Source organism: Perna viridis, chromosome 2, assembly GCF_037379345.1.
Source record: "Perna viridis isolate PV_CMFRI_1.1 ecotype Kerala chromosome 2, ASM3737934v1, whole genome shotgun sequence".
NCBI classification, from domain to species: domain Eukaryota; kingdom Metazoa; phylum Mollusca; class Bivalvia; order Mytilida; family Mytilidae; genus Perna; species Perna viridis.
This window is the reverse complement of record NC_142446.1, coordinates 52029772-52057607: the sequence shown is the minus strand read 5'-3', so window position 1 is coordinate 52057607 and position 27836 is coordinate 52029772. Positions and strand designations below refer to the sequence as shown.

The 27836-nt window shown below is 31.4% G+C and overlaps 1 protein-coding gene across 6 annotated transcripts in view; it reads left to right on the top strand.

The window, feature by feature from the left end:
- The window catches only part of LOC148625718 (unconventional myosin heavy chain 6-like), a 77402-nt gene that overhangs the window by 3569 nt on the left and 45997 nt on the right, over positions 1 to 27836 (top strand). For all 6 annotated transcript variants that reach the window (XM_088569437.1, XM_088569435.1, XM_088569434.1 and 3 more), the window contains exons 3-15: positions 1528 to 1590; positions 3979 to 4122; positions 6233 to 6341; positions 11110 to 11684; positions 12905 to 13054; positions 17313 to 17405; positions 18709 to 18783; positions 19931 to 19981; positions 20615 to 20851; positions 21914 to 22053; positions 23005 to 23122; positions 26492 to 26647; positions 27625 to 27736. In XM_088569437.1, coding sequence (XP_088425563.1) covers positions 1528 to 1590; positions 3979 to 4122; positions 6233 to 6341; positions 11110 to 11684; positions 12905 to 13054; positions 17313 to 17405; positions 18709 to 18783; positions 19931 to 19981; positions 20615 to 20851; positions 21914 to 22053; positions 23005 to 23122; positions 26492 to 26647; positions 27625 to 27736 — 2023 coding nt within the window. The remainder of the gene's footprint in view (positions 1 to 1527; positions 1591 to 3978; positions 4123 to 6232; positions 6342 to 11109; positions 11685 to 12904; positions 13055 to 17312; positions 17406 to 18708; positions 18784 to 19930; positions 19982 to 20614; positions 20852 to 21913; positions 22054 to 23004; positions 23123 to 26491; positions 26648 to 27624; positions 27737 to 27836) is intronic.

The window sequence follows — 27836 nt, the reverse complement described above, 5'->3', positions numbered from 1 at the left end:
GTATTATTAGCTTTTATGCTTTTAAACTTTTTGTAATCAGTATAATTATCTTAAATGTAATTGATCCAATCAACTTATCAAGATCAGATAAAATGTGGTGGTATTGATCGCCATCATTATAACACATTTATTCCTGATATAATTCTAATCTAACTATTTTCAATAATCAAATCTGTTTAATACTACCAGTACTACACCAGATTGCCAATGAATAATCTGGTAGTAAACAAGAATCATAATTTCATAGAAGATAAAAAGAGGCAAAATAAGGAACTCAGGTTTCATTGAATAAAAGGCCAGGTGGAGTGAGACAAGTCAATTTTATGGTGTAGAATTTGAGGAAAATTAAAATTACAGGGACAATTTTTTTCCAAATTGAAGAGGGGTTTGCTGGGTCCTCCTCCTTAGAATCCAAGCCAAATGTACCAAAATCAGTTAACATTTACATATATAATATGTAAGTACTCCTAAATAAAACAAATATAAAGACTGACAAACTGGATTTATACACAATTTTTATTTTGCTGTGTCTTTCTTGAATAAACAAAAAAATTAGAGTAAAGTAACACTAGTCATGTATTATATTCTTGTTGGAAAAATATGAATCTTTTACAATGATATTGATGCTTAGGGTATTGGATTACTTGTGACTCATTCATAATTACCTGAAAAGGTAAATCAATGCCTCACAGCTGACTGTCATTTTCTTGTTTCCTTTGTTTACATTATTCAAGTGATTTGTTCCCACCAGGCATTACATGCAGGATTGTATGGATGATAACACCATCAACTCTTGTAATTGAAAATTCAATTATATCTTAGCTGTCTGACTGCAGTATGGCCATAAGGTTATGTTTACACATGCTGGATGGAATTTCCTATTCTGTTGCATTTAAGACGTTAACAATTACACCTTGTATAGGCCATAATGCTTTAAGAATGTAGAGCATTAACTACAAAAATCTAGCTTCAGTTAACCTGTGCTTGTATTTATATTTGTAAGGGAATACATTTAATGTATTATACAAAATATACCATTTGATATAAAGATTTTATTCCATGAAGATTGTATTTTAGTTAATATTGGTGCAAAGGTGGAATATACACTCATTAAACCTGCTAAAACTTTGCATTCAGGAGCATTTGTTTACTAGTGTAACTTTCAAAATCATGACTGCTCTGAAAATTCAAAGTCATTAAGTTCAAGTATTGATAAAACATTATTCAAAATGCAGCATCTAAAGGGTTCTTTTAAAATTTATTATTGCTTAAATAGACCCTTTTATCTTAATTGACAGTACTACTCTGACATAAGTCTTGGGGAAAAAGAACTTCCCACCCTGAAGTAGATGTTAAGCATGCTCATCAACTACCTTGTAGTTATCTTGGAAGGGTCTAAAAAATAATTGCACCAAACCCATACACTTTTCTTAATTAAATATATGTTAATAGAATGTTTTATTTCAATGTTGATTTTTAATGTGTATTGTATTGCTTTCTTTGATATGATCCTTGACTGAATACAAGACTTTTACAGGGACTATATTAGTAGCAGTGAACCCATATAAATCTTTGGATATATATGGACAGGTAAATATGTTTTATCAGATCATATAATTGTCGTAACCCTGTCATGTAAAGTAAAAGAAAAGGGGCATTTAGAGCAGGCATTGGCCTAAGATGTAACTATAAATTAATCATCTAGTGTTGAAAGTATTAAGTTTGACTTTGCCCAAAAAATATGCTTGAGTTTATACTGGATAGCATAGTAAGGTTTTTTTTTTTAAATCCTTGATAAATGTATAATTATTATGTATAATGATGTATTTCTTCTCAAATCTTTCTTAAGTGGTGTTTTGTTGTCCCAAATGTCATCCATCCTGTCTGCATTTTTATAGGCACAGTCAAGACAAGTACATATCTAGAGTCAGACTTGGTGAAATAGATTTTTGATCTGTCTGACTGAACTGGATATTATTACTTTTCCTTAGGCTATATGTTAAGGTTAAGAAAAATGTGAAAATTTCTGAAATTTTGTCCAACATTCAGTGTTCCAGGATTTTTCAGAAATTGAGGTTTCCTCGGGGAAAAATTCATATAAAATCAACTTTCCCACAGTCAATGACTGCTTTCCTAACAAAACAAATCCTTACAGCATAGACACATTTTGCCATGACTGCTAGAGTAACCATATACATTTGAAAAATTGAGCACCCTCCTCAGTATTCACTGGAGCTCCACATCATCTCCCTGCTGATATGAACAATTTTTGTTATAAGAGAAACAGCTCAACATCTTCAGTGCATTTTTGTTGGACTCTATCAATTGATTCCATCTGCCCCATTAGTCAATACCAACATCTCTTACTCTCCAATAACCCTCATTGCAGTAATACCTGCATATTATTTGTAGAGAAAAATGACAACTACTATTCAAGACTTTTACAGCAGTCATTAATCAGCGTCATTTCATTGGCTGTATTTACATATTAAAGAAATAAAACCCTTCATTATGGTTGGTTAGATTCATTTGAATATAAGAATTAGAATTTGTTGATGTCAGTTTAATCTGAGGTAGGCATTTGTTTACAACCCAGAACAATTTCCTTTCCTGGTTTTATACAATAAATGCTGAAAGACATCGAGAGATGGATCAACTGGTTCTACATGAAATATGACAACAGATTTAGACATTGTAGAAATGTACAACAGAAAAATCAATTGCTTTCCAAACAGAAATGTTGTAAATAATGAGATGCAGTATCAATTTAAGATTTAGAGCTTCTTATCTTGGTATGACTGATGTTCTATTATCAGTTGCATTTTGTTCATGTACATGTGCATATAATATTTGTCACTAAGAAAAACCAAATAATCAAGCTTTTTTAAATCCTGTAGCATTTTTAAAGTTTTCATAGGAAAGTTCCACATGAAATTCAAAAGTAAACTTTCCTAACATATAAAATCCTAAGATTCAGACTTTGGGAAAGTGACATGTAGATAACATATTTCTGTCATCCACAAAATTCACTTGCTCCTTGTTTGAGAGGAAATGGAAAATATCAAACCAAGCACAGTGTATCAAGTAGGATATGATAGTCAGCTTCATCGAAAACAGTACATGTATTGTTTTGAACATATAAAATACAGCTTTTTTTTACATTCACAATATATTTTTGCTTGTTTTTTTTATTTTGATAGAAATCTACTGCTACATTAGTTACAAGTCACTTAATGCACAGCATGTGTTTCCAAATTGAAAATTTGAATGCTTTGTATGGCACAGAGATAAGAAAAGACCAATTTTGCAGAAATTATTTGAATGATTGTCTGACTCAGTTGCATCAGGGAATTTCCTGACAGTTATGTAAGAAGAAACGTAACTGATCAATTTGTGCAAAGTTGATTTGAATCTACTGGGGTTTTGGATCAAGTAATTTAGGGCCACTTTATTTATTAATAAATAAAGACACTTTGATTCAGTTCAGACTTCTTGACAACAGATTTTATACCTATACATGTACATTGTATTTTAAACTCTTCCTGTGTAATTTGTGCTACATGTTCATGTAATTAGACCCTCACTCCCACTATCTTACAATTGCCTTGTCAGTCCATCAGTCTGTCCATCCATCAGTAACATTACTCAGCTTCTGTTAGAGGTAATGATTAGATTTCAGGGATTGAATTTCAGAATTTTCCTTAGAAAGTTTTAGCAAGTGGAAATAACTTTTACTAGCAAAATTGAATTTCAACTTGCATTTATCAAGTATTTCCCCTTAAATTTGATCACTGGATTTTTGGTATGTTATTGTATTTGAATGATGACTTGTTCCATGTCTCCCCATCCCAGGTTTCAGGCTTATCTACTCCCTGTTTACCGTAAATGGTTGTGTAGGGGTATTCTTAGCATGATGTAGCATGCAAAATCTTGTTTGTTTTGAAATATTATTACATTCATCTATTTCTCTTTTTGTAGAAACAAATAGAAGAGTACAACAATAAAAAGTTAAGCCAAGTAGAACCCCATGTGTTTGCCATAAGTGAAGAGGCTTACCAGAACCTGAAAACTTCTGGTGTAAACCAGTCATGTATTATTAGTGGAGAAAGTGGTGCTGGAAAGGTAAGGGCATCTAACTTCATTATCCTGTATGACTTATGGAATACTTTGAAAATAATAATTTTCGCAGAATCTGTCCATTGAACATATTCGCAGGTATCAAATTTTCACAATTTTAAAAATGATAAGTGTTATATAAGTGTGTAAAAAGTCAATCTCTCAGGTACTATTTTTGTGCTATTCTGTACCACCATGAAAATAGCGAAAATTAATATGTTTATAGTGTAAAGTCATTATGAGTCTTTTGTTAAAGTTTAAGTTGATCAGATGTGGAAACAAATTTACTGATATGTTAACAGAGGGTTATAATTTTTTGCAAAAAACTGGCATATAACTGTTTGGAACCCCTCCTTTTCAAGATCTCTGGATCTACCCCTGTGCTGTGCAAAGATTAACAGGTTGTCATACACACACATGAGTAATTGATTTACTCATCAGTGATGGATCACTCTAAGAAAGTACAAATGTACATTTTTGTAAGTTTTACATTGACCTTATAAAGTGGATCAAATTGGCTTCTTTATGACAAAGATAATGGTACATTTGTACTACTATCAAAGTCCATATGTGTTAAAAGTTTTGAACTAGTACTATACAAAGTGACTAAGACATTCAAGAGGTGTAGTATCATGAAGTCATGGACCGGTACACCTTTTCTTTAAGATCTAAACAATGATTAGTAGTGCTGTACCATATTTACATCTATGACAGGAACTCTGTATTTTGATTTCATATCAGCTAATTAATGGAAGGAAATTGTTAAAAGTAAAATATTAATTTAGAAATGAACTTACATGTGACTTCCTGTAATAGGTTCATTCGCTTGATAAATTTATAGGGATATCATTGATTTAGATGAAAAAATATGATCAAAAGATTCACTTTTAAGTGAAATAAATATAGATAATTTTGTCCATTTAAACTCTTTTTTTTCAAAAATGCAATAAATTTGAAATAAGGAAAAAGACATTAAAAATCTTCTAAAAATAAATTGCATTCATTTGTTAGTGTTTCTCTCTTTCTGGTTGATATTTTCTCCTTTCTAATTAATATACTGCTTGCTGTCTTAGAGCAACAGTTTGAGCACAGGTCAGATGACACTGTATAAATTCCTGTAAATCCCATGGTTAGTGAGGAGTGTATTGATCTCCAACTATTATATCTGAGTACATAAAGCACTTATATCTAACGAGCACTAGGTCTCCCTAGATCAGCCATAATAGAGTTTGATGTTGTAATATGCATTAAAATAGTTGGACAGATGGTTATATATTGGATGATCAATAAGTATTGTTTCTCAGTGAAGAGACATATCCGTTTCAGGGCTTAGTTTTATTACCATTGCACAGCAAGATTCTTGTCCTTGTGTTTTGTATTCTTACTTAAATTTATTTTCCAAATATTCCTGTATACTTTGGTTTTTTTTTTCTGCCATCTGCATGTGCAGTTTGAATGTAAATAGTTTTTAACACATGTGATGTGAAATAAAGAAATTTACGAACATTATAGTAACAAGGAATTTAGTTCTCATCATTTAAAAAATACTATGAATTATTCATGCTATCCAGATTCTAGGTGAAAACACCTGGATCTCCTTTAAGGTTGTAGTAGTTTAACATTTTAATTTTTTGTATACTTGTCATGCATATTGGTAATCTGTTTCTTAATTCCACTTCATTGAAGATTCAGTTGTATTTCCACCTGTATTTTTTTTGTATCCTTTCTATTGGTAATATTATTGATACCTGTAATGTTGACCAAAGCATATACTTTTAACTTGTTTTAACATAAGAATCATGCAAAACATGATTCATGGTAGGAAAGCCTACATAATTTTTTGTATTGTGTTTAAAATGTCATAGTAAACAGTCCCAAAATTTTATGGGGGTAATTTTTTTTTTTTTTAGGAAATCATGATTTTATGTTAAATACAATGTATATATATTTTTTCCTTTTTTTGGAGGGGGAGGGTATATATCCTCCTCCTTCTTTCTGAATTAGTCCCTGTTTACAATTGTGAAATGCTTATTGAATGACATAGATAGGAAATGATGGTGGAAATATATTTTCACCAATTTGTGTCATTGTTTCAATGTTGTTCTTTTGATTTCAGACTGAGACAACTAAGTTCATTCTACAGTATCTGTGTTCAGTGACCAATCATGCCTCTTTCTGGGTGGAACAACAGATTCTTGAAGCTAATACAGTTCTTGAAGCCTTTGGTAATTCAATATTATAAAAATTTCAGCTGTCACAATCTCTTTCCAATCCCTCTTTACTTTTTGTAAATAATTTGCATATGGTGTCACAGACACCTCTCCTAAAACCTTAGGAATTACTTGAGGAGTTAGACCTGGGGTAAGGGACATAACTCTTAAAAATCATTGGAACGTTTGTATGCAGTATTTTACATCAATCTTATGTAAGAATCTAATTAACTTGGATTCATTTTATTTTATTCAAACGAAAGCTTGAGAGGCTTTCGTGAAATTGAATATAATGCAAACATATCACTGATTACATGAGTTATGTCCCTTACCAAAGGTCTACCTCCTTAAGTTAACAAAAATGGAATGACGAACTGTTTGTTTATTGGTGCCAATAATGAAATTGTTGATGTAAGTTTTTAGGCTTCATGCTATTTTTTCTTCTAAACATCATTAAAAACAGATTATTATCAGCCAGTCTGCCTCTTTCAAAACACTGGCTGCATGTACATGTACATGTATGTGGTCTTGCATCTGGTTGGTGTTTTTCATGTTTCAGTAAAGTACTTGCTACAAGTGAATTCAAGGATTACCAGAATTAAGAAATTACATATATTTTCAATTTTGAAATTATCAAGAAACATTTAAGTACTGTTCTCTGTAAGAATAAGGCAATGGGTGGCACATTATTTTTCCCAATTTAGTCATTTTTGCCTTAAATATATTCAATACATCTAGAAAACAACCGAAAAGCTATTTAAATTTATCCTAAAGCTTCTGTGATGAAGATATTTTTTTACTGCTAATATTTGAAGTAGACAATATACAGATGTAAAAATGTATTACATATAGTTAGTATGAAAGATGTGATTTTTTTCTTTCATAACTGCATCATTTAGATTTTACATAATTCTTTATTGTATATACATTAAACAATGAATAATTTAAATAAAAGGAAACAAAACATCTTTGAATTTTAAACAATAAGCAGAATTGTTAAAGGAAAGGAGATCCATTATGATTGTTAAATTGTTGATGGTATAGAAAATTTGTTAACATTGTAAAGTTTTCTGTCTCATTTACATGCTCCTTAGAGTGATAGATTGTTGTAAAGTATTATGACTGATTCTGTTCCCTGTTGGGTTAGTTAGTCTACAGTATATTTACAAACATTTGAATATTGAATGATTGATGTAAAAGCATTACTATGTTATGGTAGAGAATAGATGAATGCATTTGGTACAATGTCAACTTATTTTCATGACAACTTCCTTTGCCTTTTGCTGTTGTTGGCTAATTTCGCAAAGAATTATTTTCTCATTTTTAATAAAATAATTGCTTGAACATATAAAGATAGTGTCTAAGTATGCTTTTTCGTGACTATTTATTTTCGCGATAATTCTGGTGTCTGTGACAGTCATGAAAATTAGTTGGTTTACAGTATTAGTCATATCTAGAATTTTATTATTGAAAGTAATATAGTTATATAAATGTAACTTAAGGGAATAGAGTTAGTCTTCTGTTCTTATGATTAAATGACAATCACATGATAAGATTCCTCAAGGAAGTTAACTAGACAATTGACAAAGAGACTGAAACTTTCTATCAAACTTAAATTAAAATACTTTTTAAATGAAAGGAAAAAATTAATCTCCATTTTAATTGTCCTGTTAAGCATTAGGTAATGGTCATTCAACTTGACTTTTTATGAGCAACTTGGCTGGTTTTCTAGAAAAGTAGATGACGTTTACCTTACTGGTGCACCTGGTCCATGCTCCTAGCTTTTAGTGGAGTCAGAGTTGCTCATATACTTTTGTTGCTTTGTATGTATTATTTTGGTTATTTTGTATTCTTTGTTGTGTGTGCCTGTTTTTCATGTCTGGTCTTTGTCCTTGAAAAACATTCTTTTGATTACCGCTTGAATCTTGGTTCCCTTGATTACTTGTGGTAATCAACCCCTACATACATGTATGACTATTATTAGTCTACTGCTAATCGTTTCGGGTTTGGGTCTGTAGTAATAATTGTTCTAATATAACATCCTGCAAATGTCAAATGCTATATTACCCAGTATACCTACCCTTGGATGATTCTGATGCAGAAATATTCTTTTTTTTTGTCATATTAAAATAGAAATAATTCCTGTTTTGTATGGTGTTATACTCATATACATATGGGTTGGCCTTTTCATTCGTATTTAATACCTCACTTGTATTCAGTGTATAGTAATCAAATGTAAAGACCCACACCATGTGTAAATACACCATTCCCCCGATGAATTATCTTTTAATTAAAACATACATACAATGGAAAAAGATATTTGTCCATTTCCATCGTTCCAAATTAGTAAAAGAAGTGAGGTGGGTGTACAATATCTTTTCTTGATTTCATAATTACATTCAATGATCTTTTTTAATATGCCACTTATCAGGACAGGTCAATTTTACTACACATTGAAGTTTACAACACTGTTTTTATCAGACCACTAAATAGTTGTTGGGTGTTATGCATTAAACACTGTTTCCTAACATCTCAATGGCTTCCGTTGCAGTTTCCCTTCGATTAAGTTGAATAATGAGTGTGTGTTATTATTTAATATGTAGACTGTAATGGTTAAGCTAATAAATTTGTATACTGCACTTGGCACTTAATTAAGTGGTCTTTAACTTGAGGAATTGTGGAGAAATTTTAAATTACAATGTATATAAAAATTTATATGTTGTATAGATCTACATGTATGATAAACTTGTAGTCATAGTCATATTTTGAGTGTTTTCTGCTATGACCACAATGTAGTCTGGACATTTCCTTTCATCACTTTCAAGAAGGAAGTTATTTTCACCCAGGAAACACTTCAGATTGCTTTTTGACACAGCCTTGATTATAATTGTTTATAATTACTTTGAATTGTGCATAGTTATTCTAAGTGGCATAAGTATATATATATTTTTTTTTGTGCTGCGTTTTATGACACTTCGTTTGTGAATGAAATATTTTAATGAAGTTCATCAATTGAAAATAGGATAGGACATGAATGTAAATTTCAGAAACTTGTCAAAAAACCATAAAAAGTGATAGATTTGTATGTCTTAGGCAGTGTATTTGGTGTATGTAAGTAAAAAAAACTAGTATGCAAGTTCTGACTGAAAAGTTGCCCTATTACCCAGAACAAGTAAAATTGACATATGGGCAAATAAAAGTTTTAACATACTTGCCCAAAGGCAACAAAATCTTAGATATTTTTCAGCTCACATTTTATTTTTTATTTGGGCAAGTGGAATTTTTATCAACTTACCCAATAGGACAAGGTTCCGACAAAATGCAAAATGTTAATGTCGGTCCTTGAGTATGAAAAGCCAACATACAAATGTATTATCATGTTAGATCTAGTTTCCACAGGAGGCCTGTTAATTTGCTTTTTGGGTTACTGGTTGATAGAATTCTTGTGGTTACATTAGTATGTTCATGTACATTTAATCAGTTACTACTACCAGTCAGATACTCTGTAAACCTGGATTAAGTTCCTTATTATTATAAAGAGGTCTATCAAGCATATTATGTGCATTTTGTTATTTATAAATGTATATAGGTACATATACAGTGAACTTGAACTAAAGATAAAAACTATGATTTTATTATTGATGTCATATGATTTCCTATGACACATATACCCAAGGAAGAAATTATACAACAATTTGTGAAAATAGAATTTTGAAGTTATTTTACCTTATCAGGATGTGATACAATTTACTTACTAGGAAATGTTTTACATTTTACATGAGCTAAGTATTAGTGATTAATGGATTACACTAGAATCCTTATACATGTATCAGCTTATGTTGCATTAATTTAGCTGTTTATGTATCTTATCATTTACTGAGTATTCCTCCATATATTGATTCCTAAAATAAATTTATGACTTACTGATTTTGGAAAGGAAAAAATATTGAAAGGGGTTGCACAAAGCTCTGTTAATTTTTTTCCTCAGTTTTTCAAAGTTTGAAATCAACAGCCCATTTGAAAAAAAGTCCATTATTAGTGCCTTTGGAAAAGGTTGAAGGTCTAGGACCCAAATAAATGAAATTTGAAATATGCAGAAATTGATTGTCTATATAAATGTACAAGTTTTCATTCATCAAAGCAGTCATTTATGGCATATTGCTTTATACATATCGTGTCAGTAGACGTGCTGAACAGTTACTGTTCTGCTAGTGTTCTATTCATGTTACTTCTTCAGTTTAAATAGTCACTCAGGGGCTAAAAATAGCAGTGGTCTGAGGTCCCGGACCCTTAATTTCTAACCTAGTACCTTTAGAATTTCATTTACCTGGGTCCAGGAACTTAAACTATACTTGTTTACACTTTATTGAGGACTTTACTCAACTTGACAAGTGGACTATTGATTTTAAACTTTGAAAAGTCTAGTAGCCCTTTTTACAAAAAATCTTAAAGAGTAAAATTAGTCATAAGTAATGACATCACAATATATTTTACTCTTTAAGATCTTTTATGACGTCTTAACTTACAACTTATTTTATTCTTACAATTTTTTTATGAAGAGGATCACTGGTGTTTCACTATACACTTTGGAAAGGAAATTCTTCCTTCAAAAGTGTATGTCACACATATCAACTACCCTGCAATTAAGATGAAATGTGTATTGACATCAGATTTTGGCTTAAAATGAAAACACTACATGTTGGAATATTCTTTGCAAAACATTGTATAAAACCCTTTTTTTTTAATACTGGTATATATAATTTCATTTGGTTTACTTTTTTAGGCAATGCCAAGACAGTTAGGAATGACAATTCCAGTCGATTTGGAAAGTTTATGCAAGTATGTTTTGATGATAAATCAGAAATCAAAGGATGTATTGTACAAGACTACCTTCTGGAGCAGTCCAGGATTACATTCCAGTCAGCAAATGAACGGAACTATCATGTGTTTTACCAGTTCATTGCTGGTGCTAGCGCTAGTGCTGAATTCAGGGAACAATTTTTCATTCAGCCCATAGATTCTTATTTCTATGTGAATCAAAGTGGATGTCATACATTGAATGGTGTTGATGATACAAAAATGTTTGATAAATTGAGACTTGCCATGAATGTGTTGAATATACCTGCTCAAATGGTAGATGGCATATTTTCTGTGATATCTGCAATATTGCTTTTAGGGAATTTAAAATTTGAAGATGTTGAAGGTGAAAAAAGTGATTTGACTTCCAATGATAAGGAAATACTGGAGACAATATGTATGTTATTGGGTTTTGAGAAGGACACAATGACTGAATCTTTGTTATTTCGACAAATTCAAGTTCGAGGAACTGTAACTAGTATACCATTCAAAGTTCAAGAGGTATGTTGCTCTGTTCCTTCAGCTCATCTGTTGCATAATTTAAGCAAGATTGTCGCAAACCAAAGTAAATTTGGATTTTTTATTGTTATGCAGAGATCATATCCATATATAGGCTGTTTCTATATGTATACTACAAGTATATTAAAACATGCAAACTTGCTTTTAACTAAAAGTACCCATGGTTTATTGAGCAATTATTGACTAATTATCTGGGTCATCAACAGAGAAAGCCAGTCTAGTAGATGATCGACTCACTCTGTCTTCTGTCCATCTGTTATGCTTAGGGGATATCTACTTCATGTCATCTTTAATTTATGAAGTACTGAACTGATACTGTTAAAGCTTTGCACAAGTGTTAAGTAACTGTCTTTGTAAGAATCATGCAAAATCTGAAAAATGTGATACACCCCAAAATATACATATTGAAGATGTGCAGAAGGGCACCCCCTATCATGGAGAAATTTCATAAATTTATTTCTACATTTTTAGCTTGTTTTGTTCCCAAACCTTCTGAAAGGCACTTTCATGTATATCTATCATCTTGAACTTTTCCTGTTGTGGGGGACACAAGTAATAACCTTGTGATGGTTTTTATTAGAAAACAAAGATCAGGAAGCTAAAATATGATAAGGCATTCAACCTTCTGTGTGTTGTATCACCATGATTTATGTATGATTGTATATCATGTATCTCTAGGTTGAATATAACGGCTATGATCAGCTGTAAAAAGAAAATATATTTTTTGTCTGTGTTAAATAAACCTCTGTTTTAACTATAACAGAATAACTGTTCATGTGATATAAGCCAAGATAAGGGTCAAGGATTACCAGCTATCAATCCTTAGCCAAATAAACTTACTTTCTGCCTATTACATTTTAAATATTGTACAAATGTAGTTTAAGTTTAAGAAAAGTATTTCCTTCCATTGAAAAAAATGACCAGTAAGAGTAGTATATTATCTTTATTTTTTACTTCCAACTCAAGAGAGTGGGGCTATTCAAGTATTGCAATCACCTTTTCCATCTTGCAGTCTGTCTGCATGTAACACTTTTTGTGTAACAGATTTTTCAGTTTCTTTTGGAGAGAGTGCTTAAATATTTGGTATATTGCTTTTGCATGATGACTTGAATAGTTTTTCCTCTTTCTAGGTTCCTTGTTTATCTACTTTCAGTTGGACAATTTTCAAATATTACAATGTTGAGTCTTTATTTCAATTTCAGGCAGGTGAAAATCGTCATGCTATGGCTAAAGCTTTGTATTCCAGAACATTTGCCTGGTTGGTGGATGCTATCAACAAATGTACCAATCCTGGACAACATCAGACTAGGTTTTTGGGTGTCTTGGATATCTTTGGATTTGAAAATTTTGAGGTAAAATATTGCCAACTACAAAAAATACAAATGATATTTTTGATATTGCAAATTTCAGTATGCTGTACATGTGTTGCAAAGAATAACCTATCATCAGCAGCATTAAAACCAAATAATAAGGAAGATTAAAAATAAATTCAAGAAGCACTCAGAATTGAAAATATTGAAATAGGAAGCCAAATCTAGCACCGATAAGTTCTACATGTACCTAGGTATGTCAAAGGAGCTGCATTATTGTAGCCCCATGTTAAATACAAGGATTAAAGCCTCAGTGTTTTATGGGTTTTGAATTTGTACTATGGCAAATTCAGGTAAATGATATATGATATATACTGTACATGTAATTGGTTGTCAGACAAGTCTGGGTACTGGTTTATTGAATACTCTTGTTGGCCTTTGGTCCAATAGCAAACCCATCAAATCATTGATTTCTTAAAACAAAAAATACTTGTCATATAGATGTTGCTTAGTTGGTTTCATAAATTGATCTACTCAAATATTGCACTTTCCTTTATGGGACAAACATTGAGGTCATTATTTGTTTACATTGTTTTAAGCAAGGTCACTAAGTGATGTGTTTGTTCAGATCCTATAATTTATGTATGATAAACTAGGACAATAGCTTCTTGCACAGGAAATAGAAAATTAAGATACAACATTCGTTTACACCTTTTATACCTCTTAGGTTACACTTTCAATTTCCTACATACTCAAAAGGCAACAGAAAAGTCCAGTCAAATATCAGCCAATTGAGTATGATATTTTTTTTTTGTGTATCTTGGCAAAGATTAATTTAGTGAAGTACATCTATGTAAGCATCTGGTATTCTGTAATAGTAGAACTTCTAACATCAATCAAAAAATTGTTTACATGGTCATAAATTGTCAGTAATAACATCCTTTGTCCTAAGATATGATTTTAGCAATTCTAAACACTTTTGTTTTATGTATGGTAATTGTTAATGTAAATAATTTTCACAGAATTGCTTGTTTCATTATAAATTAGTATATGGCATATTTGGTTTATGTTTATGCATTCTTATATAAACTCTGAATTCATTTTTGTGCTAAAACAGTGAAATCTATCTAAACCAAACCTCCGTCAGACAAGATAATTCGTTCCATTAAGACATACATGTATGTTTGATTTACACAGGTTCAAAATGCATTGAAATTGTTTTGAAGGGTCCCGAGAAGGAATCTTGTTTGAATGGATTTCCAATTTATTCAATTTATTAGGTTTCACTATAAATAGGGTTAAGGAACATATTTTGTTACTTGGGTAATTCACGGACATTATATTCAGAAAATACCAATACATTGGACCAGAAATTACATGCTAAATATAGTCATTTGTTAGTATGTAAATAAATATCTTGTATTCATTTATTAAGGTGCATGTAGGGTGAGCTGTTTATGGTCCATTCAAAAGTAAAAGGCAGTGATCATTATTTCATAGACTTTGTGAGAATGTTTGTGATGTTAACTGTAGATTACAAATACAACTTTGAAAAAAGTGTTATTTAAAACATGTATAAATTATAATGGAAATTTTTTGTTGTCTGCTTCTTTCAGACTTCGAAGAAGTTAGTCTCTTAAAGGCATATTTTCACGACCAAAGTTTTCCATCAAAATCTATGTCAAAATTTTTTTACCATGTAATCCTTTGATAGACTTTGACAAACTTTGAACAGAGTATATCTCAATCCTGTTTTTTTACTGACTTTGACTGACTTCGATGGATTTTGACTAATCAAAATGAGTTTTCAGAATGTAAAGAAAAAACGAATAGCAGACCCATTCTTGATTTCTTTCCCATTCATATGACGGATGGGGTATCTTTGACAAAATTTCCTTTTACATAAGTTTTCATGAAAGGAAATCTTTAAAAATAAATTTGATGCAAACTTTTATCATGTAAACTAGCCTTAATACAATGTATTTTACATGTATATATGCATTGTACTCGTACCATACAACCAATGCTGTAAATCAACTTCAATAAGGCAAATCTTGTAACATTCATTGATTCAAAAATCTGTACAATAAATTGCTTACTACCAGACTTATCTCAGCTCAGCAGGTAATGCCTTTCAATGTTTGTGTTCTGTAATACATTACTGAAGTGCACTTGCAGTGGTGGGATCCATCACGTCTTACAAATGTATGGGAAAAAAATAATCATCAAAACTTTCAAAAAAAAAAAAAAAACAAAGGTAGGAATTCATAAAGTGATGAATATGTCATAATGATCTCAAGGTTTTGATGTTTGGTATGTATAGTGTATAGGTAGTTTGAGAAATAGATGAACCTTTATTTCAAGACACATATCAGCACTGCTGTGATAAACATGCAGGGAGTATTCTTTATATCTGTCTACTATAACTTATAGGCACATATCTATAAATATTTGTTGCTAATTTTGCCCCAATTTTGTACAAATTTACTGTAATAAAATTTTCCAGCATCCAGAATCCCTCAGGGTCTACCTTTGGTTTCTTTATACCCTTGGTACCACTTGAACTTTAATAGCAATCGATTTACAATAATTTTATTCTGAGTTTGAGGCAAATGTAGGGGTCAAGTCTGCGCATGAGGTTCCAGTCTTTACCAGGATGTTGTTCTTGTTACATAGCAAATCTGTTCATCTTGACCCTGTTGTGTCCTTCCTTTACTATGAAACACTTTTAATAGTGGTAACTAAAATTATTAAATGATTTTACAGGAAAACTCAATTTTACTGCTGTTTTTTATACTATCAATTTTTGGAGTTGGTGTGTTTATAAGTGTTTAGAAGCATGTCAGAGGATTTCAAATAAATTGAAAACGAATGAGAAAGAAAGTTTTATGCTCCTTTGAGCTATGAGGACTGAATTAGATCCTTTAAAGCTACAGGAAACCCTCTAAAATCCATAAATATGCCATTGAATATCTAAATCAGTGCACTGCTTTTGGTTTTTTAACATTTGCTGCGCTTAAAACAGTGTCCTGGCTATTTTCCATTAGAGACTAAACAAGTCATTCATATAACAAATGCTTCAAAGTAAGGCCCCTGTCTCGTTTGTTACTCAGAGCTATCTGTTATTTTATTAGACTTAAGGAGCTGTCTTTGTAAGAAACATGCAAAATCTGAAAAATGTGATACACCCCAAAAAAGGCTACATATTTTTATTTTTGTAATTAAGTTGTTTTATGGGTCTATACTATGAAATGTGTAATTATTCATTCAAATCTGCCTGCTCTTAGGAGATAATATACATTGAAAATCCAGTAGATTCTATTGTATTTGAGCGTCATTTGGAGAGTTATCTCCCTTAATTTTGAAATCAACAGTGCATTCTATATAATTTTCATCTCCTAAGAGCAAGGGTTTTATGAAAAACCACATGTTAATTTCTGTTTACTATGACATTTCAAACAAAATATCAAAAATAAAAATATGTAGGCTTTTTACCCATGAATCACATTTTGCATGATCCTTAGCTGGAGTGCTACTTAACACCTTTCTATATTCATGATTATTGTTCATTTATCTTCACTTCAGTTCACAGGTACTATTTTATCTTAATTACTTGTCAACGAAATAGGATAACAACTGATGTTTGCATAAATGACCTGTGAAATTAACCAAGTGCATGTCAAAAAAAAAATCAAATTAGATTGAATATTCCATGTAAAATAGTGTAGTTGAAACAAACATGTACATCTTTTATACAAAAGATTGAGATTTTTACATACACTTAATGATATTGAGGTCAATTTTTTTAAATTTCTGTAATCATAGTCAAATATCAGGGTATTTTAGATACTGCAAATACAAAAAATAACAAGCATATAAATAATACAAAGAAGCTTCACTTTTTTCCATTATTTAAGCTAATAAAGCACAAATGCTGAAAGGGTAATTGATACATGTACCTCTAAGTTTTTAAAAACTCTTGACATTGTGATTGATGATTTTCTATGAAACATAAAGAAAAAATGTATTGAAAATCATGTTTTTTAAGTACAAAATAATTTTTACTGTAAATTGAAACCAGATTTAATTTTTTTTCATATCATTTAAGAACAGGTCATCTTTGTTTAAATGGATGAATAATTCTCCAAAAATGCGAGCTAATAATCTATGCTAGTACTATATTAAAATTTTTTTGTTAATTTGCTCTTGTTAATACTGGGTTATAAAAATATTTGTAAGATAATGATGATAGTCATGAAATGTATATTTATTGAACAGCTGCACATTTTTTATATTGTAGATAAACAGTTTCGAACAGCTTTGTATTAACTATACAAACGAGAAGTTACACAGGTTCTTCAATCATTATGTATTTGCCATAGAGCAGGAAGTGGTATGTTAAAATCTTCAGCCATGTGATAAGATAGTACCTTCTGATCTTAAGTTATACACACCTAGCCTAAATAGTTAAGGTGGTTTTTCATCATGTAAACAATCTGTTAGGCCAAATTAAAAAAAGATGTGTGTTTCCTTTTACTCTAACCACCCTATTTACATGTAAGTTTTTTGTTGTTGTCATTTTTGTATTAGCAGTGTTCAAGTCAGAATGTTTCTCCATAGACTCAATACATAAACAATATATAACTAACTAAAAGAATCTCCCCTGCCCTATTTTTTTAAAGGAAACATGCATAGTTTTTTTCACCTTATGAAAAAAAAAAATTATTGTTTTTATGTTAAACCATTAAAAATGTGACATGTTTATTTATGAGGCACTTATTAAACTCTTATACCATACTTCTATGAGGTGGATAAGGACATAAAAATGTCCTTTTGTTAAGTATTTATAATATTTATACTTCCTTACAATAAGCTGTTGGATTAGTGATATATCCCAAAATGTTCTGAATCTTATTTTTATCAATGTTTTTTTTTTTCAGAAAAATAGATATGTGCATTTTAAAAAAATCCCCATTACTTCCAGTCATTTCCTAACTATATATGTATTATCTAGTTATGTCTGGTTGGCCAATGTACAGAGATGTGTACATTTTTTGGAAATTTAAATTTTTTTTATAGAAGAATTGGTGCATTTAATATTTGACCCATGTGTATTATTACATACTGGTATTGTAGCATAAAATGTAGGCAGATCTTGGCACATTAACAACAATGCTTTTACATTCTTTTTTAGAAAGTTTTCTTTGACCAACAGCTCATGCAATCAAAATTTTATGGGTATGATCTACATTTAAATAAAAAAAAATAATCAGTCCATTAAGGTAGTTTAAGGAGGTAGACCTAGGGTAAGGGACACAACTCATTAAATCAGTGTAATGTTTGTATTACATTCAATTTCACTTAAGCCTCTCAAGCTTTCATTTGAAGCAGAATATAATGAATCCAAGTGTCCATCTATCCTTCCCTTGACGGTTTAGATGATAACTTGAGAAGAGATATATGAATTTATTTGAAACTTTGCACAGTTTTTGAGTGCTGTAGAACACAGGTTTAGTTCAGCAGAATCTAAATTGTAGTTTTTGAGATAGTCCATTTTGTCATTTTGCCACCCACTTTTTTCCACCATTATGTGGCAGGGTACCACTAAATGTTGCATTAATATTCATTTTACTTTTGCACCAGTGTATCAATGAATTATTTTTTGGAACAATATTTCATGTTTTTTTCTTTTACAGTACAAAGAAGAAGGAATAGAGTTCTCTCACATTGTATTCACAGACAATTCTGCATGTGTCGAATTGATTGAAAAGGTTTGTGTAAAGTATCTTGTGTAACTGTCATTTTCTTTTTTTGACAAACCCATATTGAAAACTTACAAGAAATTGGTAAAATTGATGCACTTATTCCCGTGTTAAATTGTTGGGCACTAAGTCAGTTCTCTTCCTGTTTACCTGTACAGGGGGTACTAAAGTCATGTCATCATATCCTTACTTGTGTACCTGTGTTTGCACTAAGTCAGGTCTATACACCCCTACCTGTTCACCTGTACAGGGGGTACTACAGTCATGCCATCATATCCTTACTTGTATACCTGTGGTCCCACTGAGTCAGGTCTTCCTATCCCTTTCTTGTTAACCTGTACAGGGGGTACTAAAGGCATGCCATCATATCCTTACTTGTATACCTGTGGTTGCACTAAGTCAGGTCTTCTCATCCCTTCCAGTTAACCTGTAGAGCTTCCAGTTAACCTGTAGAGGGAGTACTAAAATCATGCCATCATATCTTTACCTGTATACCTGTGGTTGCACTTAGTCAGGTCTTCCCATCCCTTCCTGTTAACGTGTAGAGGGAGTACTAAAGTCATGCCATCATATCCTTACCTGTATACCTGTGGTCGTACTTAGTCAGGTTATCATAGCCTTACTTATTAACCTTAGTTGGGCATTAGTTAGGTCATCATGCATTTACATCTTTACAACCTGTGGTGGCATTAAGTCAGGTAAGCATACCCTTAACTGTTAACCCGTGGTGGCATTAAGTCAGGTCATGATACCCTTATCTGTCAACCTTCAGTCTTGGCCCACTCTGGAAGAGAAAACATCAGATGATAACAAAATATGATGTATTATTCCACAATTTAAATTATGAAAAAAGTAACAGCATCCATTATTAGTATTTTCCTCTTGGTTAATTTTATTTACCTTATTATACAACTATCTATCACACCACACAATATACAATAACTCTTATAAGGATGTTTTTTGTGCAATACTTTTTTTTCTGTGGAAAGAAACTTCCTTTCATTGTTTCATTGTTGTCTAAGTTATTGTAATATTCACACCCATAAATTATAGAACCAGCTTGTAATCGATTTGAGATCAGCTGTTTATTTTCTTTTTTCACATTGAAATGTGTAATATACACCAAGAAAGTAATACCATATTCATCTTTTTATAGTCTCCAAGATGTATTTTGAAGAGTTTGGATGAAGAATGCAGATTTCCTGGGGTAATCTTTAATACTTTCAGATTGTTGATCCATAAAATTTTTAAAGAAATATTATCTATAACATGTACTTCTTGTTGGGCGTAGTCTCATTATACTTATTCCTAAATCTTTGCAATAACTTTATATTTTATTTTTTACTCCACCTATAGCTTTACATACATGCATTTAGGCTCAAAATAACATACATTTACATGTAATTATGTAAACATTTATCTACTTATCTGTCCACACCTACAGAAAATTAAAGGCAATTTATTTCAAAGTTTCAAGACACCACCCTTTACTAATTTTCAAAACAAATTTTAACCCAGAATAAATAGATATTTATGAATATTTTTAGCTCCAAATTTGTAAATTAAGAACCATTTCTCAATGGAATTAGTAAGATTTCTGAAATGTCAAGAACTGTAAATTAATTTTTAGTTATTGGTGTGAATTTTCATGGTTTGAACAAATCTTGTTGATTTCAGTAAGGCATCTCTGTTTCAATAGAGATTTTACATTACATCCATGGTTTGAACTACAAAAATGAAGAAAATTTGTACCCAATGATAAATATTTCATTTACAGTATATAAACTCACAATTTTTGCACTATTTGTACATTTTTTGCTCATAATTAATTTTTATTCAGGGTTCAGATAAGTCCTATGTGATGAAGCAGCATGAAGCGTTCGGGGATCATCAGTACTATTTGAAAGGTGATCGCCGGATGTGGGAAGTGGAATTTGGTATCAAACATTATGCTGGATCTGTGATATATAAAGTGCAGGGATTTCTAGACAAAAACAAAGACACTCAACAGGATCAACTTTTTGAAATGATGCACAATTCTGTTAATGTTTTTGTCAATGATCTCACAAGATTTCAGGTAATTCAGCTTCTCTTTTGTGTTCAGATATTACTAGTTATTGATAAAAATTACACCTCTTATATTGTACAATTATTACTGTCCAGATTGCTGATAAGTGTATTCAGTATTGGTCAGGATGAAAAGGAAAAAGGGTGCATTTAAGGGGAAAAATGCTTATTTTACATACACTTAAGAGGGTGTCCTTGAAGACCCAGGCAGTGGGTGGCACATGCCAAATTGTATTTTCTAAACATTTTCACCCTGAAAAATCCCAGTTAATTCATACACCATAATGAGTTAAACATTACTTTGGAACTAAAAATTGGTTTGTTTGTTTGTTGGGGTTTAACGTCTGAGCAGAAATATTTCAGCTATATTCAGACGATGAACATGAAATTGATGATAAAATGAACATGAAATGATGATGAAATGAAAAAGGGATGGGACACAAGGATAATGGGGTCGACATATTTTGATTGCCACTGGAAATAGGGAGACATGGGTAGGGTCGGGCAATTTAGCCTCCTGTGGCGGAGCCCTATGGTTCCTACTGCAGGAGAATACTACAGTAGGGTTCTTTAACATGCGAGGAACGTGGCATCTTTCCCAACACGGTGCAACACTATGGTTTGCGGTCAGGTTTTCCGTATTATAGCCTGACAACCCCAGCATGTAACATGCCAGGGGTACCCCATTCCACCACCTGGGGCAACCATCCCAGTTGCTCTGTGGGCAGAGTGCCTTAGCCCCCGGCTAGGGTTTTGAGCATTATTTAGTCGCCTTATACGACAAGATTAGCATTGCTGCAGGCCTATTCTTTTAACACCCGGACTAAAAATTGGTGGGATAAAATTTACTCTATTTCATAGGAACTACCTGGGTTTTCCATAGACAGTCTTAATTTATTAAACAATGTGTAAGACTTTCACCAGTGAATTAATTTAATAAAACTGTTTTTAATTAATTATGAAATGCTATAGAGACATCATTGCAAATTGCAAAATTTATACTATATTGTAATTAGTAAATTGACTAGGTCTAGAAAAAAAATTGTATATCATGCTTCTTGTAATGTTTTAGGATTTACTTGGAGTCAGATTAGAAGACTTGAGTGGAAAACAGACGTTGTCCAGGACAACAAGAGGAAAACCAACAGTGGGAGATACATTCAAACACCAGTTATCTTCTCTCGTTGATATTCTTAACATAACAAATCCATGGTCAGTATATGAAATTGTTTGATTATTGATTAACAATGGGAGAGGGTTATTTATATTCAAAATCAGTGGATTGATATTACTAATCTAACACCGTTAAGGATGATAAACAGAGAAATCTCAGACAGCCAAGGGTAAAATTTCAAGTTCTCTAATGAGACACTGCCAAGTTTGAGAACATTCAAATCTTAACTGTGGGTGTCGGAGATTTCATAGTCTTGCATTTACTCTTGGTATTTACTTCCTTTACTTACTTTTATGTTTTATTTTGTGATTGTTACTACAATTCAAAATGCCTTGCTTTGCCATAATTCCTTTGTATTTACAAAGTATCATGAAAAGTTTTATTATGACATCACAAACATAGCTAAAATATGAATATCCTTGGGTCAGACTAGTAGGATAATTAATTGGAAGGAGTGAATTACCATAATATGATTACGAGTGCCGAAGAACGCCTAGATTTAACAAGTGTGCGGAACAAGCCTCACACAAGTAAAATCTTACTGCGTTCTTGGCATGAATGATCATATTTTGGTTATTCACAATAACTAATTGATTATCCTATTTATTATATAAATTTTCTCGATTATTCCTTGCTATTTCAACATAAATTTCAAATTTTTTGAACGGCAGATTGATTTCAAAGTTGTGATGTATGGTGGGAGAAAGTCAGACAGTGAAATTACCGAATTTATTTTACAGTGTGAATTATCAAAATTTATTTCACTGGGAACATTTGATGAAACACTGCTATGTATATAATAATTAATATTGCTTCTTCTTCATTATATATTTTAAGGTAATGTACAGTACTTTTTCAATTTGATATTACTATGTGCAATTCGATCATTTAAAAATTTCAGTCTATGAAATTTCAAAACATTGTTGGCGGCAATGTTATATCCAATATAATTATTTATACTTCCTAAATGTCTTATGATTTACATATAGGTATGTTAGATGTCTGAAATCCAATGCAGAGAAGAAAGCCAATCTGTATGAAGATGACGAGGTTCTGACCCAACTTAGTTACTCTGGAATGTTAGATATCATCAGGATAAAAAGAGAGGTAGTCCTTTAATTGATATAAAATTAGGTGTTCCAATTAACGGTGGTCCAAGTTCCACTTGTCAATTTCACAAAAAAAGTCGTAGGTGTAAAATTAGTCATAAGTGATGACATCACAATGCTTGGTCTATTATGACGTCAGAACTTACAACTAATTTCACACTTAAGATTTTTTGTGAAAAGGACTGCAGACCATCAATTTCTGACTTAGGACCTTTTTAAATTTTATTTTTGTTGGTCCTGGACCTTCAGCTTTTTTAATTGACACTTTATTGTGGATTCTGTAGATATATATGTATATATATAGTTATATCGTAGAAAGTATGTGTTTTGAAATGCTATCGGGACCTTTTGGAACATTATAAATGTGAATAAGCCATGCTGAGTCAAGAAAGAGGGAACTAAAGTGCACTCATAATGTTTTAAATTTAAAACATTTAATCGAGCTTTCAAAAGTGGTTAGGTGAAGGTTTTTTTTTTTATTTTGCATCATTTGTGCTTTTTGTTCGTCAATTCACAAACTCACATTTCATTGTTGTTAATTTGACTGATTTGTTCAAAGTGTTATAGTTTTCCTTTCCTCTTTCCTCTACCCCTTACTTGACTTTTTATGAGCAACTCTGTGTTTGTTTCTAGAAAAGCAGAGGACGCTTACCCTACCGTTGCACCTGGTCCATGCTCCCAGTTTTTTAGTTCTTTGTCATGTTTGTCTGTTTTCCATGTCTGGGCTTTGTCTCTGGACTACATTCTTTTGATTACTGCTAGAATCTCGGTTCTCTTGATTAATCTTATTAAAATACTGTGAAACCTTTCTAAACTGAACCACTTTTGGACTGTAAAATTGGATTGGTTTAGACAGGTGTTGGATTTGCCCATGATCAAAACATATAAAATACTCTTTATGGTGTCTGATTTAGACAGGTCATCAGGTTATACAGGGTTTGATTTAGACAGGTTTCCTTGTGTTCAGTACTTTTGTGATCTACCTTGTTGACCACATAAGGATCTCTTTTGTCAACTTCAAGTACCATTAATGCTACTCCTTTCAAATGTACTGGTAGTATTCACAATCACACATTTTTTATCACAGTGGATACCATTTAGTTGCATACCTGTTAATTGCATAGAAACTCAAAAATCAAAATCTTTTCCATTTTATCCTCTTATTTGTATAACATAAACCAAAAATAAGAAAATTCCTCTTAGTTGCATAAATATTTTTCCAAATTTACTCAAAAATGTTCCTAAATGGGTAAAACAACAATACATTGTTAGTGAAACACCTCAGTTTTTACAACAATATTTTCTCTTTCTTTTGACTAGATGCTATGGCAGGAATCTAATTAGACATAATAAAACAATATGTCCTACCTAAACAGTTCAAAACTGAAAATATTAGGTATTTTCCCTTGAAATGATAATTTCTGTTAATTGCATATTTTTCTGACAAATAGGCTCTGCGGTTAACAGGAACTGATGTACAAAACTCTGAAATTCTGTAGTTTTTTTTTATAATTTGGATTATATTTAGAATTGTGACTATATAAAAAAAACCTTATTCTCGTGAAATATAGTCATATAGTCATGTATATTTAATAAATGATGTTGCACACAAAATTTGTGACAAATGTGAAACACGCAGTGCTGCGTGCATTACATCCAAAAAGTGGATTGGTTGAACTTCAATGAGGTGAAATTGTTGCATGAAATTAAATTTTGTTCATTTTTCCCCGAATCACGGAAAACTTCCTGTTTAAATTTGACATATACTAAATATGATTTGTAGATGCTATTTATAGGAAACAGATACTGTTGGCCTGAACCATTAACAAATTCCTTCTAAAAATGATAAAAAAAAGTGTGGGAATTGTCATCTAGGATGGCACCAGCTGGCTGTTGTACAATTAATGTTTCCTTATTTATTATTTTTGTTGTTGCCTTCTAATTCTTTCCACTTTTTTAAATGATTTTAATTTAACATTCTTTCCTCAATGACGAAATATAATAATAATGATAGTATTTGAAACAAAGGCTGTTTTAATAAGAAAATTATAATTCAAGTTGAAAAAACGTTCCTGTCTAAAATCTACTGTATGTAGCTAGATTGCAGTGTTCTAGGATTTTTCAGAAATTGAAGTTTCCTTGGGAAAATCCATATAAAATCAACTTTCCCACAGTCAATGATTGCTTTCCTAACAAAACAAATCCTTGCAGCATATGAAGTTTTCAAGTTGCCATGGGAAAGTGCAACTAAGTACCTAACTTTTACTGACCCAAATTTCACTTGCCCTGGGTAAAAGGAAACACTGTTGACTGCTTACCCTTTCATAATTTGGTTTTACAAAGTATATCATTGGTGTAAGGTATTTTAGTGAATTTATAAAGATATGAAAATTCTCATTTTAGTCGACTTTTTTCACTGGTAATGTCAGTTTGTTTATTATGATAAAAACGGTAGCTACAGTGAACCAATAGTCGGTAGAATAATGAGTGAACATTACCGGTAATTTTTAGTTGTATTTTAGGCCAATTAGAGCCTTTATTGCACCTTCTCCTTTTTGCTGTAATGTCCACAAAATATTCTTTAAATATGTTACATATAATAAGCTTCCCATCTACCAGTAGTAGAAAAGCCTAATTGGTTATGCAGGGCATGTATCATGGTTATGTTTTTATTATGCTATATTTCAGCAATATTTTGTCCTAGTTTAGATGAGTTTGAATGAATATAATAGAAATAATGCTAACTTATCCCAATGGTGGACCTTAATCTACAGCGAGTAATATAGTTAACTTCACTTGATTAAATGACATACATCTGATGAACTTCGTGATGTAGACAGGTGGACAGTTAACAAACAGATTTTAACTTCTTCCAAACTTAGATTCAAATACTTGTGAAATAAAAGAAAGTTTAAATCACCTTTTTAATTGTCTAATTGACTACTTGTACTGCTTACAGACCATGTTTGTATGTATGATAGAGCCAGATTCTATGTAAGGTATTATAATGCAGTAGCTGTAACTCAGTTATTACAGTGAAGCATAAAGTTAACTTCAGGGAATAGGGTTGGTTTTCACTCGGTTCAATGACAATCAACTCATGAACTTACATAGGTGGTTAGTTAACTGGACAATTTAAAATGAGATTTTAAGCTTCTATCTTACTTAGATCAAAATATTTATAAAATGATAAAAAGTTTAAATCTCCACTTAACTACTGATGATATTTCATCAGGTAATGGTCATTCAATCAGTGGAAGATATACTCAACTATTTCATTAGCTGTAAATATGTCTAGAGTAAATTGATACAAATTCATTGGAATCTTTTACAGGGTTGATACTATGATTTATGCTTAAATTTTCAGGGTTATCCAATACATGTACCTACAGAGTCTTTCCTAGAAAAATACAAGTGCCTAACTCCAAGCATGGATAAATCAAAGGATATAAATATATTGGTGAAAAATATTCTCAATTTACTTGATCTACCTAAAACTGACTGGCAGATAGGGAAATCAAGGGTAAGTATGTTAAAAAGTTATATAGTCAAAAATCAAAATTTCTAATTATTATTTTTTTTTCAAAATATTCAGGGAATATGCTTTTTTTATGACCTCGGCAAAAGAGTTTGGAGGGTATATAGGAAACACTTCATCTTTCTGGCTGTCTTTCTGCAAAAAAATTGACCACACATCTTGCTAGAAGAACTTCTCCTTAGTGTCTGGCAAGATTTGATAAAAGTTCATGGTATAAGAATATTAGGCATCATATGTATAGGTGCATGGAGGGAGATAGATTTTGTCATATTCCTGCAAGGGGGATTGTCCAACTTAAGGGTTTTACATGTTCACATCTTTTTTTAAGTGCAACTCTTCATTAAGGATCAATGGAGTTGTATGAAATTTTTATTGAAAACTAAAGCATATAGATTTGTGATGTAAAGGAAGATTGTTATTGTTGGATTACTGTAAGTGGAGACAAATGGTCATCCCTGTTGAAAAACTAAAACACATAAAAACTTTGTCTTAGCTTTACATATACACGAGTTGCAAGTCCTGTTGAGTAGGGGGATCTGTTATGTGTTTGCTGATAGTATTTTTATTGTAAGAGTTACTTCCCTTGCACATTGAAATTTCTTTAAAAATATGTCTTGGAAACACTTTTATGCTTACATTTCTCTATAATTTTAATGAAATTTATACCCAATGTTATTTTGCAGATAAGTTAAAAAAAAATAATAAATGTTATTCTTAATGGCACACATGCCCATTATACTATCAAAATCTGAAGTGAGCTAGGGTTTTAAAAGCTGTTCTTTTATTTCAGAACTACTTAAAGTTTGTAGTTGCAAAGTTGTCCTTCTTTCATCGTTGAATTCAAATATTTTATTTGCTATGATATTTCAAATGAAAGCTTAACTTATATACTCTTCATTCTCCTAAAATATTGTAAACTTTTAAGATAAGCAAATATCAAACAAGGAATTTCTTATTTTAAGGTCTTCATGAGGAATTCAGTATTTGAGCCATTAGAAGAGAAAAGGCATGTCTACCTGAACAAGATGGCAATATTTATCCAGAAGATATGGAGAGGATATATGCACAGATTTAGTAATAAAATTTTATTTTCACTGATCTTAGATAACTGCTTTCTGTAAATTTAGGCATGTCCAAAAAAAGTTCAGCTATAGAAGTTAAAAAGGTAGACCTG